Source organism: Drosophila guanche, unplaced genomic scaffold (assembly GCF_900245975.1).
Source record: "Drosophila guanche unplaced genomic scaffold, DGUA_6, whole genome shotgun sequence".
NCBI classification, from domain to species: domain Eukaryota; kingdom Metazoa; phylum Arthropoda; class Insecta; order Diptera; family Drosophilidae; genus Drosophila; species Drosophila guanche.
The window spans coordinates 1,167,801-1,185,374 of record NW_022995747.1 but is presented as its reverse complement, the minus strand read 5'-3'; the positions used below and the strand labels follow the sequence as shown (position 1 = coordinate 1,185,374).

General features: G+C 44.0%; 1 protein-coding gene across 2 annotated transcripts in view; it reads left to right on the top strand.

Annotated features, from left to right (window-relative positions):
• Positions 1-17,574, top strand: part of LOC117583786 (homeotic protein labial) — a 41,369-nt gene that overhangs the window by 19,215 nt on the left and 4,580 nt on the right. For both annotated transcript variants that reach the window (XM_034272365.1, XM_034272364.1), the window contains exons 3-4: positions 4,024-4,990; positions 8,277-8,671. In XM_034272365.1, coding sequence (XP_034128256.1) covers positions 4,042-4,990; positions 8,277-8,671 — 1,344 coding nt within the window. In that variant the 5' untranslated portion in view covers positions 4,024-4,041. The remainder of the gene's footprint in view (positions 1-4,023; positions 4,991-8,276; positions 8,672-17,574) is intronic.

The following is a 17,574-nucleotide window of genomic DNA, read 5'->3' as shown; positions in this document are numbered from 1 at the left end:
TGTAAGTACAACAATTAAAGTTAGTTAGTTTTCCGACAAGTCTCTGCGGCTTGGGGTTAATGTAAATTCATTTAAAATTGCTGCAAGGTCCTACCTACCACCTGATTCAGGCTGTCGATATTGCCACGTAAAGGCTGCTCCCCGGGGAGTGTGTGATGTGTGTGTGTGTGTGTGTGTGTGTCACGGCAATTTAATTAGCGAGCACATAACTCTGATGAAATATTCAGCGAGCTTCCCGGCAAAATATGCGCACAGCACAGCACATGCAGAGCAGAGCTTTGCCTTGGGTTCGTTCGTTGGTTGCTTGCCAGCCGCCCCTGCAGCCATGGGAATACCTCCTGTAGGTGTATGTTGTGTGTGTGCACATTTTTCGTTTGGCAATTCATTAGAACACCTCATAAAAATCAATTAGCGGCATATTTCAGACCCGCATGCCCCCCAAACGTTCCCCTGGGTCAAAAATTCTTCAAGTGGCTTGCGGCTGTTGCTGCTGCTCTATGGACGATTAGCCGGAAGCTTTGATGTCTCACATCGAAAAAGCTTCGCTCCACGTTAGGCACACGCACACACACACACAAAACTGGTACATGCATAAAGCCATACTTCATAAAGTTGACAAGGCTCAAAAATGATGACTCACGTTAGGTCTGGGGCAAGTTGGAGCTCTAATTAGGGATGTGCACATCGTGACACGCACACGGCTGTGTGACGCTTTTGGCACGAAAATTTGCAAAATATTACAAAGAGTTTTTGATAGATAAATTAAATGTTTCGTGCATAATTATAGATAAAAACAAACTAGAAATCATAGAAATTCTACCAAATCTAATTTAAAAACAATTAAAAAACAATCGCTTAAAATTAAAATCATAGTAGGCTTTGCTTTTCACGCTGTCAATAAATATTTAGAATTGATTTATTTCATAAAAAAGTGGCACAAAGCAAAGAGATTTCATATAATTTTCCATTTCTCCACTTGCTGGACATTCTTTTTCGTGCCCATTCCTGCCTCCGTGTTCGACCGTGTCCTCATTCATTTCCGGCCCATCTCCATCTCGAGTGGCAACTCAAAACGCAAATATGAATGACGAATTACACACTTTAACTGGCAGGCTGACAGCACTCACTTGCCCAAACAGCACACCACCAAGCGAGGACACAGGGAAAAATAACAGTAAAATAAGAGAGAATGCAGACAAGCAGTAAGACGAGTAGGAGGAGGAGGAGGAGGAGCAAAGACTACGACGAACGCAGGCACATTAAATTATGCTGACAAGGCAGAACGGACAGAGACTGCCAGGAGGAGGAGGAGGAGGAGGAAGGCAGAAGCTGTGCCATGCTTAGGTGCAGCTGCAAGAGACAAAACTTGGCGGGCAAAATCAGCCACAGTTAACGTCAAAGCTAACACATGGCCAGGCCAAGAGACCAAACGAAGAGATGGCAAAAAGCTGAAAAGCAAAGACGAGAACGACGAGCAGCAGCAGGACGAATTTGATGGAATGGCAGGGTTTGGGTATGGGTTGACTGACTGTAAGGTTAGATCCCGGACACACACACACACACTGACAAAAAGCAGCCGTGGGCCAAATGAAGCACAGAGCCCGATGATGATGATGATTCGGGCGAGTGGCTTGTTAAAATTCCAGCAAAACGTCAGACAAGCAGTCACCCTGCTGCTTACACTGCTTTACACTGCTTCTCCCCTGTGGAATGTGTGTGTGTGGTGTGTGTGCTGCCTGCTGTGTTGTTGTCAATGCAATAAAATGAAAATGAAATAAAATAGACAAAATGGTGGCAAGCAGACGGAGAGGACAGCCAGAATGCCGCCCTGAGGCCAACTTTGGGTGGCTAAAGTTGCCAAAAAAATGCCCAAAATGTAGACTATAAGCGAAATATAAGCTCATGTGCGAGGCAGAATAAAACAGGAGCGGAGTTAAAGCAGGAAAGGGTTTGCACAATTGATGTTGCCCCCAACTATCTTTGATTGCAGCAAAGAAAACACAATTGAGGTGCGGAATGACAACACTTAACTTACAAAAGCTGCCAAATTAAGGGATTGCTAGGTTTAGCTTTATCAAGAGCTAACCGCACAGACCATTGCCGCTTCTGTATTCCATCCTATTATCTCCGCTATGAGACACATTCCCACCCAAAGCCCGCTCCGGCCTGGCACATGGGAGTCCGGGGCTAACAGAACTTAAATGCCATTAGCCCTCGTTCTGGCACTCGACACTTGGGTCCTGCCACACGGACATCGGGGGCACGAAGCAGGCAAAAGCGTGCCAGGTAACTAATACACACACTTACACAGAACTAAGCTACTGTACGTGCCCCACACAGCAGCAGCACAGCACAGACGGGACGCCACGGGATGGGCGCACTCTTTTTGGCCCACACACGACTCTCTCTCTCTCTCTCTCTCTCTCTCTCTTTGTATGTAGCTCACTTCCCCCACATGGCTTTGTCTCTCTCTCTCTCTCTCTGTCTGTGTTCGGTGTGCGGGGTGCTGCTGCCAAGGCAATTGAAATAACTTCTTCCGCTTGCCTGCCCTGCTTCCGCTGCTTGAATTTGTCCCCCAAAGCAGCCACCCACCTCTCTTTGGCTCACTCCCACTCTCCACCTCATCATCGTTTTGGAAAAGCTGAACAGACTTGAACTGGCATTTTGCTCTTGCCTTTTGCCATTTATTTCCTTTTATTTGGCTTTAAGTGATTTGGCATGGCCTTGGCCACATGTTGCCAGCAGCATGCAGCTAGCGCTCTCCACCGAAATGTTGCGAGAGAAATTTGTCGCTCACTGTGTGTGTGAGTGTGTGTGTGTGAATGTTGCTTCGTTTCCATGGCCTCTGCCTGCTGCTTTGCCTCCTCTTTGATGGCAATAAAAAACATTTAAGCACGCATTACCGTTATTGAGCGCCCGCTCTGCACTCCACTGCTTGAATCTGACATTTTGGACTGAGAGGGCAACGTCGCAGTCGTTTCTGGTTTCTTGTGTGGGTGGTGGGTGGTGTGTTTGGTTGGCAGTCTGCCGAAAGTTCTCGGAAACAGCACACAGTGTGTGGGGTCGGGGGTGTGTGAGTGTGCACTTTGAATTAATTTAAATTGCTTTTGGGGGGGTTGTCAGATAGCGTATTACGGCGACACATAACGAAGCGTTGACAAGTCAGGGACAGACAGATTGTTGCCAACAAATTAACTGCCGTAAAATGTTTGCAATAAACCGTTAGCATTTGATGCTAAAATTCAGCATCAAATATAGAAACAAATTTTAGTTGATTTATAATTTGAACTCCCCCCCACATTGTCACACTTTTATGGCCGGACTTAACGTTTTAACTCAATTTGTGTCACACTCAAATGTTGTGCCATAAATTCTGCAGCCAACACTCGCAGCAGTTGCAAAAACAAACACGGGACACACACACAATGACAAATTGTACAAGGCTGTGCAACAGAGAGGAGCGACAGCCCAGTCCCAGTCCCAGTCCCAGTCCTCTTTGCCACTCGAAAAACGTATGTGTGCTGTGCTGCCTGGTTAAGTCCTCTCTCTCCCACTCTCGCAATGATTGTGCAACATTTTGTTATGCAAATCACAACGCAGTGCGCCAGGAAATAGGCTACGACTGACCCACCCAGCTTTAACACAGTTCCACTGCCAGTCCCAGCTCCCTCCCCAGGCCCCATGTCAAGGCCTGCCTGGCCTGGGCGGGCTAAGTAAGTTGAACTACATTCCGCACAGGCAGCAAGTGGCAGGCAAACGGACTGACGCTGTATTTTATTGCATTACTTTTGGAGCAGCAGATGGGTCGGGGTCGGGGTCGGGGACTGTTTCTGCTTCTAAGAAGGGAATGTCGGAAAATGAGGCAGAAGCAAAGACTTTGGGTTGGGGCTGGCGTACAAATTACATTACCAGCCGTCGGGTGGCAGCAAAGGCCATTAGCAACTTGACGACAAATGTGCAGCTGTTGAAGCTAATCCAACATCCCCACTTAAACTTTTTCTCTCTCTCTCTGTCCCGTTGCAGGCAGCAGAATTGGCCTAAATGATGCCCGAAACTGAACGCGATTCGCAGTTGGTGGCAGCTGAAATGGTAAGCGGTGCCCTGGGGCATGGTTACGGCATAGTCAAGGAACAGCAGCAGCATCATCATCATCATCCCAGCCATCCGCATCAGCATCAGCATCAGCATCAAATGCAGCTCCAGCATCAGCAGCAACTGCAGCACAATTCTACAGCCGATCTCTACAAGATGGCCACCAGCACCTATGTGTACAGCAATCCTCTGACCATACCACCCACATCCGTGTCCTCGATGGTCAGTCCGAGCAGCAAGGAAAAGCTCGTCAATCTGTTGCGCGTGCGCGACAACAACAATTGCCATCAGAACATGGGCAGCCCGATCTCCGCCAGCACACCCCACAGCTGCAGTCCACCAACCACATTTCTACAGAAGCAACTGGAGGCGACACCAGCCAGACCCAGCTCAGTGCTGCCACAACAGCAGCAACAGCAGCAACAGCAACAGCAACAGCAAACCCAACAGCGTCGCTCTGCTGCCCCCACCAACTGGCATGCCCATGTCTATGCCCGTCCACCCAATCGTCCCACTCCACACTCCATAGCCGACATCCTGGGCATGGCCGTGGGCGAAAAGTGTGCCTCCGAGAGCGCCTACGATCCAACAGGTCCGGCCAAGTCGCCCAACAGCATACTGCAGCAGTACCAGGATCAGGCACCCATGCGCAGCGCCTCCATCTCGATGAGCGATGCCAGCGAGGAGGATGGCTCCCTCAATGCCACTGCAAGTGGAGGAGGAGTAGCTGCACCCCTGCCGGTGGGAGTGCCAAGCGTAGCCGCAGTCAGCACACCGCTCGATCAGCCATTAAATCTGTGTGTGGCCAAAAAGACGCGCGAGGCGCACAACAGCTCACCCATGCCCACAGCCGGCAGCAGGCAGACAACAACAACACTGCTGGGCAAGACCAAGAAAGGTAAGTCCAAAACTGAATACCCCTTAAGGGGCAGCTAAAGAATTCTGTAGAGAAAATAATCTCCAATTTGTAGATGACCTTTTGTATGTAGCCTTTTCCTTTTTTAACACTTCCATAAAGGAAACCTTTTCAAGGGTATCCAACGTTCCTTTCCTTTCCCACGACTCCTAGCTGCACCCTGCTCTAATTATGCCTTGTGCATACCAAATACCATATTGGCGCCTCGTATCTGTGGCAACGCTCGACGAGCCTGCCAATTGAGCGGCGCGCAGAGCTCTCAACACGCTCCACCGAAGCGTGCGGCGGGCAACGCGGCGTTTGCCGGGTTCTGCCAACTCAAATGATGCCCAACGCTGGCTGGCTGGCATACCATTCCATTCCCGTCTCCTATTTTTGGCTGTTTGTGTTTCTCTCTTTTTTTTGTTTGTTGGCAGCCAAAATACGGCTAATGGCTTGGCCATTAGGATTTACCACACTCCAGTTAGGATTCGAGTCGACTTCAATTGGGATGCCAATCAATTTTGTACAGAATTTAGCCAACATTAATAGGTAATTACATTCTTTTTGTTCGACTTTTTGAAAGGGAATGTCTAAGCAGACTTGAGAGGTTGTAACTTTGTTGGATTTTGTACATAAATAAGTTTTGCCTTTAAATTAATGATGCTTGCAAATGGCTGAGAAACAAATCCTTTTGGTTAGGATTCTGCTTTGGTCGCCTTTAGGCTACAATTTAGCTGCACAGGGATTCAATTAATATAAGCAATTTCAACACATTGTAATGTGCATTAAGAACAGCCAATTAAATCTTTGACTTTTTCTATATTTAATAGAAAAACTTTGCTCTGCCTTTTGCTCAAATGTTTTGCAAGCTGTCACGGCCATTTGCTCAAATGTTTCAAGACTTTTGTCTTCCCAAATGTAATTTCTCTGTATTCTTGCTAGTTTATAGTTTGAGATTTTCTCAGTTCTTTTAATTAATTAAGCTTTGAAATGCGCGAAAATTAATCGCTTTGGCTCGAGTTTGCATTTTGCGGCGCATTCAAATGATTTAACATGAAAAATCTATACACAAAAACAAAAGAGAACAACCAAATGCAATTAGCAACAACAATTGCAATGGCAATCGACAGCGTAATATACATACAATACTCAATAGAATATGCAGTAGCAAATAATAAATGAATAACGAAATGAATTTGAATTGAAGTTTTGTTGCCTCTTTTGTGGGCCACTTTGGTTGCAGTTTTGTTTTTGCGCGTTAATTGCTCAATGCTCAATAATGCTGCTCTGTGTTCAGTTTTTATTGTTATTAAAATCACGTACCAGACTTGGCCAAAACAACATTTACAACAACAAACAACAAACTGCCTGCCACTCATGCCCATTCTGATTGAATGACGAACGAACGAACGAACGAACAGAACCTCCAGACCAGACAACATTTGCCAGCCACATCCGACTCGAGTTTTGTCCCAGTCATTGGGGTAATTATAATTCACACGCAGGGTCTATACCCTATAACCTATACCCTACTTTATTGTGGTTTGATAGCAAAAGGCGTTGCCAAAGCCAAAGCAAAGGAACACTTTTTGGAATGTTTCTGCAAAATTTCTCAATTTTTCCCACCTATAAATATGGATATTATCTGAGTAGAAGCATCTTTTTGCGCACTTTCATACAAAAATCCATTTAAGGACTAAAAAAGATAATTGCCTGACCTGTCTTGGAGTTTTTTTATTTGTATTAATATAATGTTGAGAACTGAAGATATATTGAGTCAAAGTTGGAACAATTTTTTAACATTTTTTGCGTTTCTTCAACTTGGAAATTTCGAACCAATTTTTGACTTTAGTTTTGTTAAATTTTTTCTGTATATCTGCAGATTGGTTCCCCCTGGTTTTCGCTTCTTAATGGCTATAAAAACCCAGAATTAAACGTTCCATTGCGGACTTTATGCGCAGTACTCACTGTAGTTACTCTTTTCATTTCGCTGTGTCTACTCAATGGAACGACATTTAAATGGCTCTCTGCACTGGGCCTAATCAAATGACATGGCAATTGCCAATTGGCGTTAAGCCTAACAACAACAAACAGCAACAACAACAACAACAAACAACCAGCCAGCGAGCGAACAGTTGTGCAAACTTTGTGTATTGTTATTGTTCTAATTGCACAAGCTTTTGGCTGTTTTGTCTTTGTTTTTGGAGGCTTTTAACGCTTTTGCCGCTGCAAAAGTTGCTGTTGTTGTTTTTGTATTTCTGCCATTTGGTTTTATTGATTTCGCGCCATTGGGGCGCCCTTTGCGCTCGAGTGGACTCGGCTAGACGCGGGACCCTCGGCTGGACCGGCAACTCGAGCCCTGGGGGGGGGGGTTTGCTGGGTGGTTCTTCCATTGGCAAAAATTGCCAATTACCAGAGGCGACAACGAGCACAGCGACAATAGATTTCCCTCCTCACCCCCCCACGGTCTAATTAATCACAGTGTCAGGCATATGTATGCGCCATATATGAGGCCGAACTGGGGACGGACTGGGTCCGGGGCTACCCACGCGGCGTATTAGCATTTCGACAACGACAGCCGCGCTATATATCTGAACGTTTTGCATTTAACTGTCAATTAGATTTCAATTATGCATTGGTAATTGAAGTTGTCGATTCGGTTTGAGTTTGGGTTTGGGTTTGGCTTTCGTTCGGTTTTTTGGTTCGTTCGATTCGATGCCAGACACGTTTTGGCCCCAGTCAAGACCAAGACCAAGCACAGAGCATTGTTAACACTTGTTTTCACGTGGATACGAAACGACAAGCGGCCGCCAGTGGGCCAGAAGACTAAGGAATAAAATATTTTTAGTTGTTTTTAAGAGATTTAAAAGGCAGATTTTTAAAGATTTTCTATGAGAACTTTATGAAGATTTTGAAAATGAATGAATAAGATTTTAAGACTCAAAACTATGACATTAATTGAAGAATAATATGGAACATATTTAACCATAAAATTGCTTAGAATTTATCAAGTTTTCATTGCTTTAAGGACCCCCCAGCCAGAGGCTAGCCAGAAAGAGATAGACAGACACATGGAAAGCAAGAGAGAACGAAAGAGAGAGAGAGCAAGAAAATGCAGTTAGGGTTGGGCAGAGGCAGCGTCAAGTCAATGGCTGTTATATTTGACTGGCTAATAGCAAAAAGTGGTTATGAAATGACCTCAATTGCGGCTAAACAGCTGCAAAATACAACAACAACTACAAGTACAACTATGGCTAAATGTTTTCCATATATTTTTGTATTGCAGAAAACACGGGCAAGCCGCCGGCCAAGAAAAAGAAAACTGCAACGACCAGCAGCAGCAGCGGCAGCGGCACAACGGCAGCAGCAGCAGCAGCAGCCAGCACAGTGGCCCTGCCGCCGGACATTAGCCCCACGGGCAGCAGCGACAGCTTGATGCGGGACAAGCTGATGGCCAGCAATCCAGCACAGCAGTTGGCCAGCAATAACAACAGCAACATGGAGACCACCGAAGATGACTCCGACTCGGGCTCCACGGATGCGCGGCGCAAGAAGAAGGCACGCACCACATTCACGGGTCGCCAGATCTTCGAGCTGGAGAAGCAGTTCGAGGTCAAGAAATATCTCAGCTCCAGCGAGCGCACCGAAATGGCCAAGCTGCTGATAGTCACCGAAACGCAGGTATTTAACAACTCTTTATTAAACATTAAACAAGCTGGGGGACTAGGCCACAATATTTGCACACAACTGGCAACTTTGTGGTCATTTAATTAAGTTCATTGAAGTTCCCGCCTCTCTGTTAGCCTTTCTCTCGCTCTCAATAATCCTCATCTGATGCTCATATTTTTCAATGAATATTCAATTGTGCGAGTGGCTGCCGCCGAGTGGTTGCCTAATTTGCAACAGGAAAAATAAAATAAAACAAATTGAAATGAAATGTTTGAATAACAATTGGGAGAAGAGCGATTGACCGGCTGGTAAAAACTGTTGAAACTCTCAGCCATGTCAAGCCCCATTGCAGCTTTAAATACTTTAAACAATAACCCAATAATGGGCAATGTTAAATGCAAAAACTTATGCTCCGCATTTGAATAATTTGAAAATTATTTCGATGTAGCCATGCAATTTATTGTCATTTAATTGAAGTGCAGCAACAAAAGGCGGCAAGGTGTGATGCTGGTTAATGCCTCAGTAATTATTATAATTTCTAGAACACACAATTTGCTGCACTGCAGTTGTGCTGCATGCGGCAGCTGGCAGGACATTTTCCCAAGGGGTAGAGTGGAGCAGTAGTCAAGGCAGTTTGCATGGCAACAAGCGGCAAAGCCTGCCCTAAAGCATAAGCAAATAGCAGCACACACGGAGAGAGTGGGAGAGAGTAAAATAAATTGAGATTTATTGACTAATTAGAATAAATTAACTATGCAGCAAGGACATGCCTGGGGGCCAACTGCTGTCGGCCAATTAGGAGCACCAAACACAATACGCAAATTGATGTGCTTTGAATGTGCTTCGGTGCATGTCCTGGCATGACCTTAAAGCGCACGAAAACATTCGAAAATTAATCAGCTTTTCCCCATATCAGGTGCTGTTTTATAACTAATCAATTCCACATTTCATTCACTCCAACAATCTCTGCCACTGCCAATAGAATGGCGAATGCTCATGCCTTCGATTTGCATGAATAATCGTCACGTTACGCATACGTCATGTGGCAGCACAAATGCCTAAGACTCCAGACAGAGATACTGACAGAGATGGCAACAGAGACAGAGACAGGCAGCGTGCAACAAGGATATTGGCATCAGAGACGCATCGAAGTGCTTGCCTAATTAAATTACATTCTCCATCAAGTCAATTAATTACAATTTCACATACATATACACAGACAAAGCACTAAGCAGGCCTCCCTCTCTCTGAGGCCACATGTTCGTGCATGTCGACATGTTCTAGTGTTTTGTGTCTGTGTTATTAATATTATAAGCCAGCACGGCCATTTATCATCCTGTGCTGTTGTGTGCTGTGCTGTGCTGTGCTGTGGCCATGGACATGGCCACGTCGCTCCAAAGTGCAGTCAGTGGCCAGATTTGCGCTCTCCCCTTACAGCTATGTTTATATATAAAACAGAGTCCTGGGCGCATAAACATGTATGTGTTAATCACAGCAATAATCACAGCAAATTAACTGCAGGACATGGACACAGACTGGCTCTCGCTCTCCGTATCCTGCTGTGGCTCAGCATTAAGCCTCTCGGCCATTTGCATTGCCACTTGCCAATTTTCCCATTGACCACACACAAGCAGACACACGCACAGGAGCATTGTGCTCGGATGCTCGGTAAATGGTGACTGGCTTACTTTACTCTGCACAGTATGAGCGACCACTAATTGGAATCAAATTACCAGATTGACTGATAACTGCAAGGCATTTTGAGTGTGCTGCCAACTGGCCAACTAGCTGAAAGATTTTTAAAATATTCTGCAGCTCAAATAAGACTCAATTTATATGAAATTGTAGCCTCAACTGGCAATGCGCTTCCTTGAAAGTCATAAAAATGCTCTCGAAATAGACTCGTGTGGAGGGACGCGCCTTGTGTCTGCATCGTCTGTCATCAACAAACTGTAAAATAGCCTTAAGCCAGATAAAAATCAATTAATTACGCGTAGATGCGGCTGTCCCTGCCTCCAACACACACACACACAGGACACAGGCAGCAGCCACTCCACCCACACTCTGGCAGCACTGACAACATTGTAATTGTGTTGCGATTACCAAACGAACGTCACGCGCCAAACGCAGCAAATTACATTTGCATATTAGTGCCAGGGGCCAAAAGAGGAGGCCACACGGCTGCAGTGGAGTCTGCAGCCTGTTCATTCGGTGTGGCATAATGTTGCCGCATGCCGCATGCCGCATGCCGCACAGATACGCTGCACACTGTTTAGCTTGCGGTTCGCCGTGTGTGCCTGTCTCGACAATTTGCATTAGGCATTTCATTTTAAATGTTTGCCCACGCAGCGGGCGGCTCATAAATGCCCGAATGTAATTGCCACTCAGGTGCCCAACCCCCTGGGGAGTGACCTAAATGCAGCGATTTACTCACTGATCCGAACTACTGGTTCCCATGCGAATTATCATTTGATTAACTAAAAGCGGCAGTGAGAAAGAGATGGCCCAAAATCAAGCTTAAACTTGTCTCTGCTTTGGTCCACGAGACATTCAATTCGAGTGCCTCTTACGACTGTGAATCAGTTTTACAGCTCCCAAGTGAACCACACAACTCATATCCCGAGAAGATCCTCTTCTCTCTCTCTCTCTGTGTTGTTGGTTTGGGCCTAGCCCAGGCCCATCCATGTCCCTGGCTCTCTGGCTCTCTGGCAGTTGGCCAAATGACAAATGCGATAATTAAATTAAACTGCTGCCACAAGCAGCACAAACAAATCAAATGGCAATTCATCTCTGAGGGCAACAGCCCAGAATGGTGACCCCCCCCCCCCCCCCCCCATCTAGGCCGGCCATATTCCCATATTGTTGTGGGTTTTACATTGTTTCTGCCCCTGCTGTTGCCCCTGCAGGCTTATTTACATTCATGGCCTGTTTGTGTCACTGAAAGGGCAAAAATGATGCTGCGTAAAATTAATTTTCGCATATGCAAATGAACATACTCTCAGACCCAGATACTCCTTATCCAGGCTGTTGGAATATTGTTGTTAATATTGCCATCGATATCTATCAGTGGCAGTTGCAGTTTTTGGGCACCGAATTCCACAAATAATTCAGTCGTTTACAGGCAATCAAACACATTTATTTTTCACCATTTTATTACTTAATGGTTGGCCAATTACATTAAGGAAATTTTATTATTTATATTCCTTTTGATTAGGCAATTGAAATGCGAAATAAAATGGAATGATGATAATTATTGTCGATGCTTTAAGTGTAGTTCCAATGACTCTAATATTTAGCCAAATAAATCCCCAAATGGCCAATTAATTACATTTTCCGTTTGCTGTATTTATGTGCTCAACTTTCGCCCTTGTCTCTGTTTAATCAATTCACTAATTTGCTTTTATTAGTCGGTAATTATTGAATCAATTCATGAATAACTTAAACAAAACCACACAGCAAATATCGAGCAAACAGCAGCCACAGTGTTTCCCCCATAATTAATAAATAAATATTGCCTAATTGATAATTTATGTTTCGTTATTAATAACACGCTAATATTAGCACAAAACACAATGCGGCAGCCACAAAAGTGTCACTAATTTATTTTGCGCTCTCTAAATGTGCATAAACTTCAGACAATAAATGCAATTTGGTATTATTAGTATTATTATTGGGGACCGCAACTTAATTAAATTGTTACGCATACGACCCGCTGCCACCACACACAAATGGGCGCCGCTGCCCTCCTTCCCCTCGCTTTGGTTGAGCATTATTTAAGCTTTGTGCTGGCTTTCCATTCAGTTTTACAGCTTCGGGTTTTGGCTATTTTTGAATAAATAATTTCATTTGATGGCGGACCACTTGAAATTATTCATAAATCACTTTAACACCGCAATGGCAGGCAGGCAGCAGCCAAAGAGCATCATCGTCTGCCTCGATTGGGTCTCGGGTCTCGGGTCCGTTTAAAACAAAAAGAGGGGCGTTGCCAAGACAGCAAGCACATTGTTCAGATACGAGTCGAGTATTTAGTATAGCAGCCAGTCGTCTCTGGCTGTCTCACTCGAGCCCACGATCGCTATCGCTTTCGCTGTGAGAGTGTGCGTGTGCTCGACGGAGCGTAGACAACGATCGCTTTCGTTCGCTATTTGTGGGCGTTGCTAAATGTTTGTACCCTGTAGACATAGCAAGGAAAGGGGTATATCTGGGGGGGGGTACATAAAAGAGCGAAAGGCAGAGGAAAATTAGAGAATATTCGAATCTTTTGATGCAAAGTTACAGCTTTCCAAAGCCTTGCGCCAGGCACTGTGAAAAATCTATGAACTTCGAGCAGCAAAGTCTTCCCCTAGTCGTCACATTCCTTTCTTTATTTCCCCCAATTTCCTTTTCTGCGGCTGCCAAAAACAACTAAATACTTGGCAATTAGCAAATCATCAGCAGATGACAGCTTTTGCTTTTGAAAAATTATTAACAATTATGCGTGCCAGGTTGTTGTTTTTCTGTGTATGCGGGAAACAATTAACTTTGAGCGTTCAAAATATAATTAATAACTACAAACACCGCAAGACCCTGGCTAAAAGAAAAACATAAACAAAAACAAAAACCAGCAAAAGGCAAAGAGCAGCTACCAAAAAACTTGTCAAAAGAACATAATTTGCAAGCTGAATGAGTGGGTGTGTTGCTGTGGGTGGGTGTGGATGCCGCGTCAAAGCAGTGTATATTCTGACCAGCGGAACCACAAAAACTACTGGCGGAGGGGCAGGGACGTGGGATACCCCTGTAGACAACAAAACACAATGAGCCAATTAAAAGTCAAGAGGGCGAATGTCGGCCAAAAACTTCTGCCAAAGCGAAAGGCAAAGCAAAACCAAACTAGAAGTGAAACCGACATTTCAGTTGGTGTCCCACTCCCACTCTCTACTAACTAGACCTACCCCATCTTCCTTTGCTAGCTAATAAGCATAATTTATGCTACTTGGGGCAACCGTTTGAAAATGAAACTCGTAAAAAACCGCACCGCAAATCAAATAAAATACTACAAATAAAGTTTTGAAGTACCAAAACGTATAGCAAATGTTTTTAGCAGGGGAAAATGCAACACAATATGAAGATTATCAACCGAAAAGCTTATCAATTTACCATCTGAAAATTTGAGTTTATTTTATAAGATTACTAGGGGGGCAAAATACCCCAAAATATTTGATTAAACAGAGAGATGTGTTATGATATTATTTATAATAATACAAAATAAAGTAAAGGTCTGATGTGCACTCACCTTCAATTTAACTTGAACCCACAAAAATGTCATACAAATGTACATAATTATTTCCGCTCTTTATAAGGTTCTTCTTCTCTTTATAAGTTTCATACATTTATTGTTTTTTATTCACACTTTTTTGCCGCTCTTTATTTAGTTTTTAAGTACATTCGGAAGTGTGTTTTTTTTCCACTCGCGCACTTTCACTCGCTTTTAGAAAAACTCACTTTTGCCGTAACCGCCTGGCACCCCTTGCCATCATATGACCGTCGACACCAACACTTGCACTTAACACTGAGTGAGACTTGCTTTCCGCTCTTTCTTTAGTCTTTAATTTTATCTCACTCTAACACTTCACTCACTTTTGCCGTAACCGCCTGGCAACCCTTGCCGTCATACTGACCATCCTTCACTCGCACTTGCACTTAACACTGAGTGAGATTTGCTTTCCGCTCTTTCTTTAGTCTTTAATTTCATCTCACTCTAACACTTCACTCACTTTTGCCGTAACCGCCTGGCACCCCTTGCCATCATAATGACCGTCGACACCAACACTTGCACTTAACACTGAGTGAGATTTGCTTTCCGCTCTTTCTTTAGTCTTGCGGGACATTCAACTGTTTTTAGTTTTGACTCACTCCAACACTTCACTCACTTTTGCCGTAACCGCCTGGCACCCCTTGCCATTATAAACACATTCTTTCCCTAACACACACTCAAAAAAAAAACACACTCACGTGGCGTCGCTACGTTTGCCATGCAACAATAAATGAAATCACTTATTGCGGTTAATTTTGTTGTTTCACTTACTCCCATTTGATCTCACTTTCACACCATCACTCACTTTTCACTTTACACTCACTTCTTGTCTCCAATGTGCTCTATTTCTGCACTCTCACTACAACACAAAAAAACAACACAACTCAAGCCGGAGGGCACATCACGCCATGGTGCCGCTATTTTGCTTTGCATTCTTTCCACTCATATTCCAATAGCTGGTAACCTTCTTGACTAAACTGCATTGAAAAAACATTGGAACTATTGCTGTGATTATTTTTTCACTTGTGCCTTAACTTTTGGCCCTCCGCCTACATGGATCTGACCTTTTCCTGCATTTTTCAGAAAATTTTTTACTTTTCCTGCAACACATTTTATCACTTTTCCGGCAGATGTTACTTTTAAACACTTTCCATACTATTTTCCAAACTTTCCCACTATTTTCTAAAACCTTTTCCTCCATGGCATCGAAAAACATGCGTCTGCGCTGGCGCCGGTTGCTTAAGCCTTATAAAGCGCTCTCTTCGCACGCAAAGCTATTTTAAGGTGAACGAACTGCAATCATTATGAGCGGCTTTGCGCTGTTTCTTTTGCAAATCTTCTAGAAGGGCAGAGGAGTATGAGATCAGCATCAGCATGGAAGAAGAAGAGCATTACCTCTCTTTCTACTGCCTGTGGTGTTACTGCCATGACCTGTGGTGGGGGCGAAAAGTAAAGAGCGGGAGACCTTCGCTAAGCGAAGCGGATTTGTTCTTTTTGTAGTGTGTGTTAGTTGTTGCTGATTTTCAAGCGTTGGGTGAACCCACATGAGTGGGTGGAACGGAGATGCAAAGTGCGTAAATGAAGAGAATTCATATATTTGAAACTCTCTTACGTTATGCCCTGCAGCGGGGTGCAGTGATTGAAAAAAATAGCACACCTTCGCGGCGGATCTAAGAGCGTCTTTGGCTTTGAGATGTGTGTGTGCTCTTATTGTCAGTTTGAGGGCGAGTTAGGGAAAGACGAAGAGAAATAAAATATCGAGCGGCTACCAAAATTTGTATGCATAAATATTTACAAGCATACATACTTACATATGTTACAAATATCCACCAGTTTATGTTAAACTTTGCATTTGCATTCTGTTGATTTATTTTTGCATTTTTGCATTCGAACGATTTTCCCGCTGTCGCTGCTGCTGTTGCTACTGGCTTTTTCGTTTGGCTTTTAATTTGTACAATCCGACTTTAATTTTACTTTTGTGCACTTCTAAGCAAAATGGCAACAAAAATGCTCATGAAAGCATACTTAGATGTGATTGCTAGACAATTTCTACGATGCCAATCTAATTACAGAATTTTGTTTAATTTCACACATGGCCTGAAATGAGTCTTCTGGCCGTACCGTGTGCCGCCTTCGGGTCAGTAAACCCTATGTAAATGCAATTCCCTCTATTTGCAAATGGTGGCCAGGCGTTCTACTCGCATTATCCTGTGGATGCAATGCAGATGAATTTATGGCATTCCAGGCATAGCAACAACATCTCCACTGGCATTAACAATGTGCAATTATAACCACGTAAATGATGTTGCATAAATACACTCTGTCTCTCTCCCTCTCTGTCTGACTCTCTGTTGAGGCTCGTCTCCCCATGTCGGTCCATTAAATGCAGTTGCTACCCAGTCCCTTCTTCCGCCCTCTTTGGGGAAACCATAGAACAGCCAGCCAATCTGCTGCAATCTCATTGGATGTCCGTAGATGTTTGGCATTGTTTAGCTGTGGCGGCGGAGTGGGTGCCACCACAAAGCTGCAGCAGCAGCAGCAGCAGCAACGGCAACAGCAACAGCAGTTTGCATTTACAGGCAATGTCTATTTAATTAATAACACAACAAATTGAAGCCAAGCGTATGCCCAAATCCCCATATCAAATGCTTCATTGTGGAAACGTTATTTAATTAGGAACCAGAAATACAGGTAGATAAAAGATGTATAAATTGGGTGCTGCTTGGGTTCTAGATTGCCAGATAAAAGATATTGTTTATATACTTAGATAAACCAACAGAGATATAGCGCTTCAAATACTTCCTTTAATATTCCAATTGACAACCTCTGCATTTCTACATTAGTCTCTCTCTTCTTGTCACTCTCTTCTTGCCGTTCTCTTCGCCTTTCTCTTAATGGCATTCTCTCAACGCTGGCAATCAAATAATCTAACTGTGCATTTCACACCGCATTGAGCTGAAGCTTTCAGGTTATGTTTGCCGTACGTTCAGTATGTATGTGTGTACATATGTATATATGTATGTATACGTTGGCGAACATATTCCACAATGACAGGAGCAATGCAGTGATTATGTTATTAATTACGAATGCCATTGCCATTGCGAATATTTGCAGTGAGCAAAGTGTCTCATTACACATCAGGAATCAGGCAGAGAGTTGAGAGTTGGAAGGGGCCTGTCAAACATATTCCGAATTGCCAGAATTGCATATTAAAACGTGTATTTGCCGAAGGCTTGCTGCACAATGATAAGCTAATAAAGAGCGAGCGGTAATGATTACCTCTCTTTAATATCCAGTTCAACTGAGTTATAATTATGTCTAATGGGTGTGTGTGTGTGCTGCCGCCTGCCTGCCTGCTAATTTCCACATGAACGATAGACCCGCAGTCCGTAAAGCAATTATCATAATTTTCTCAACACCCAAAAACAAACAAACAAACAAAAATATGCTAAATTACACATTAAAAACATTATTTGTGAAGAGCAGAAAAGGAAAGAAGTGAGTGTTGAATTTTTTTCTTGGCACCCCAGGAGAATTATGTACAGCAGCCGCTTCAGCCATTACAAATTAGGGAAGGGCCACTCCCCGCTGCAGAAGTCCTCCACTGGATGTGGATGTAATG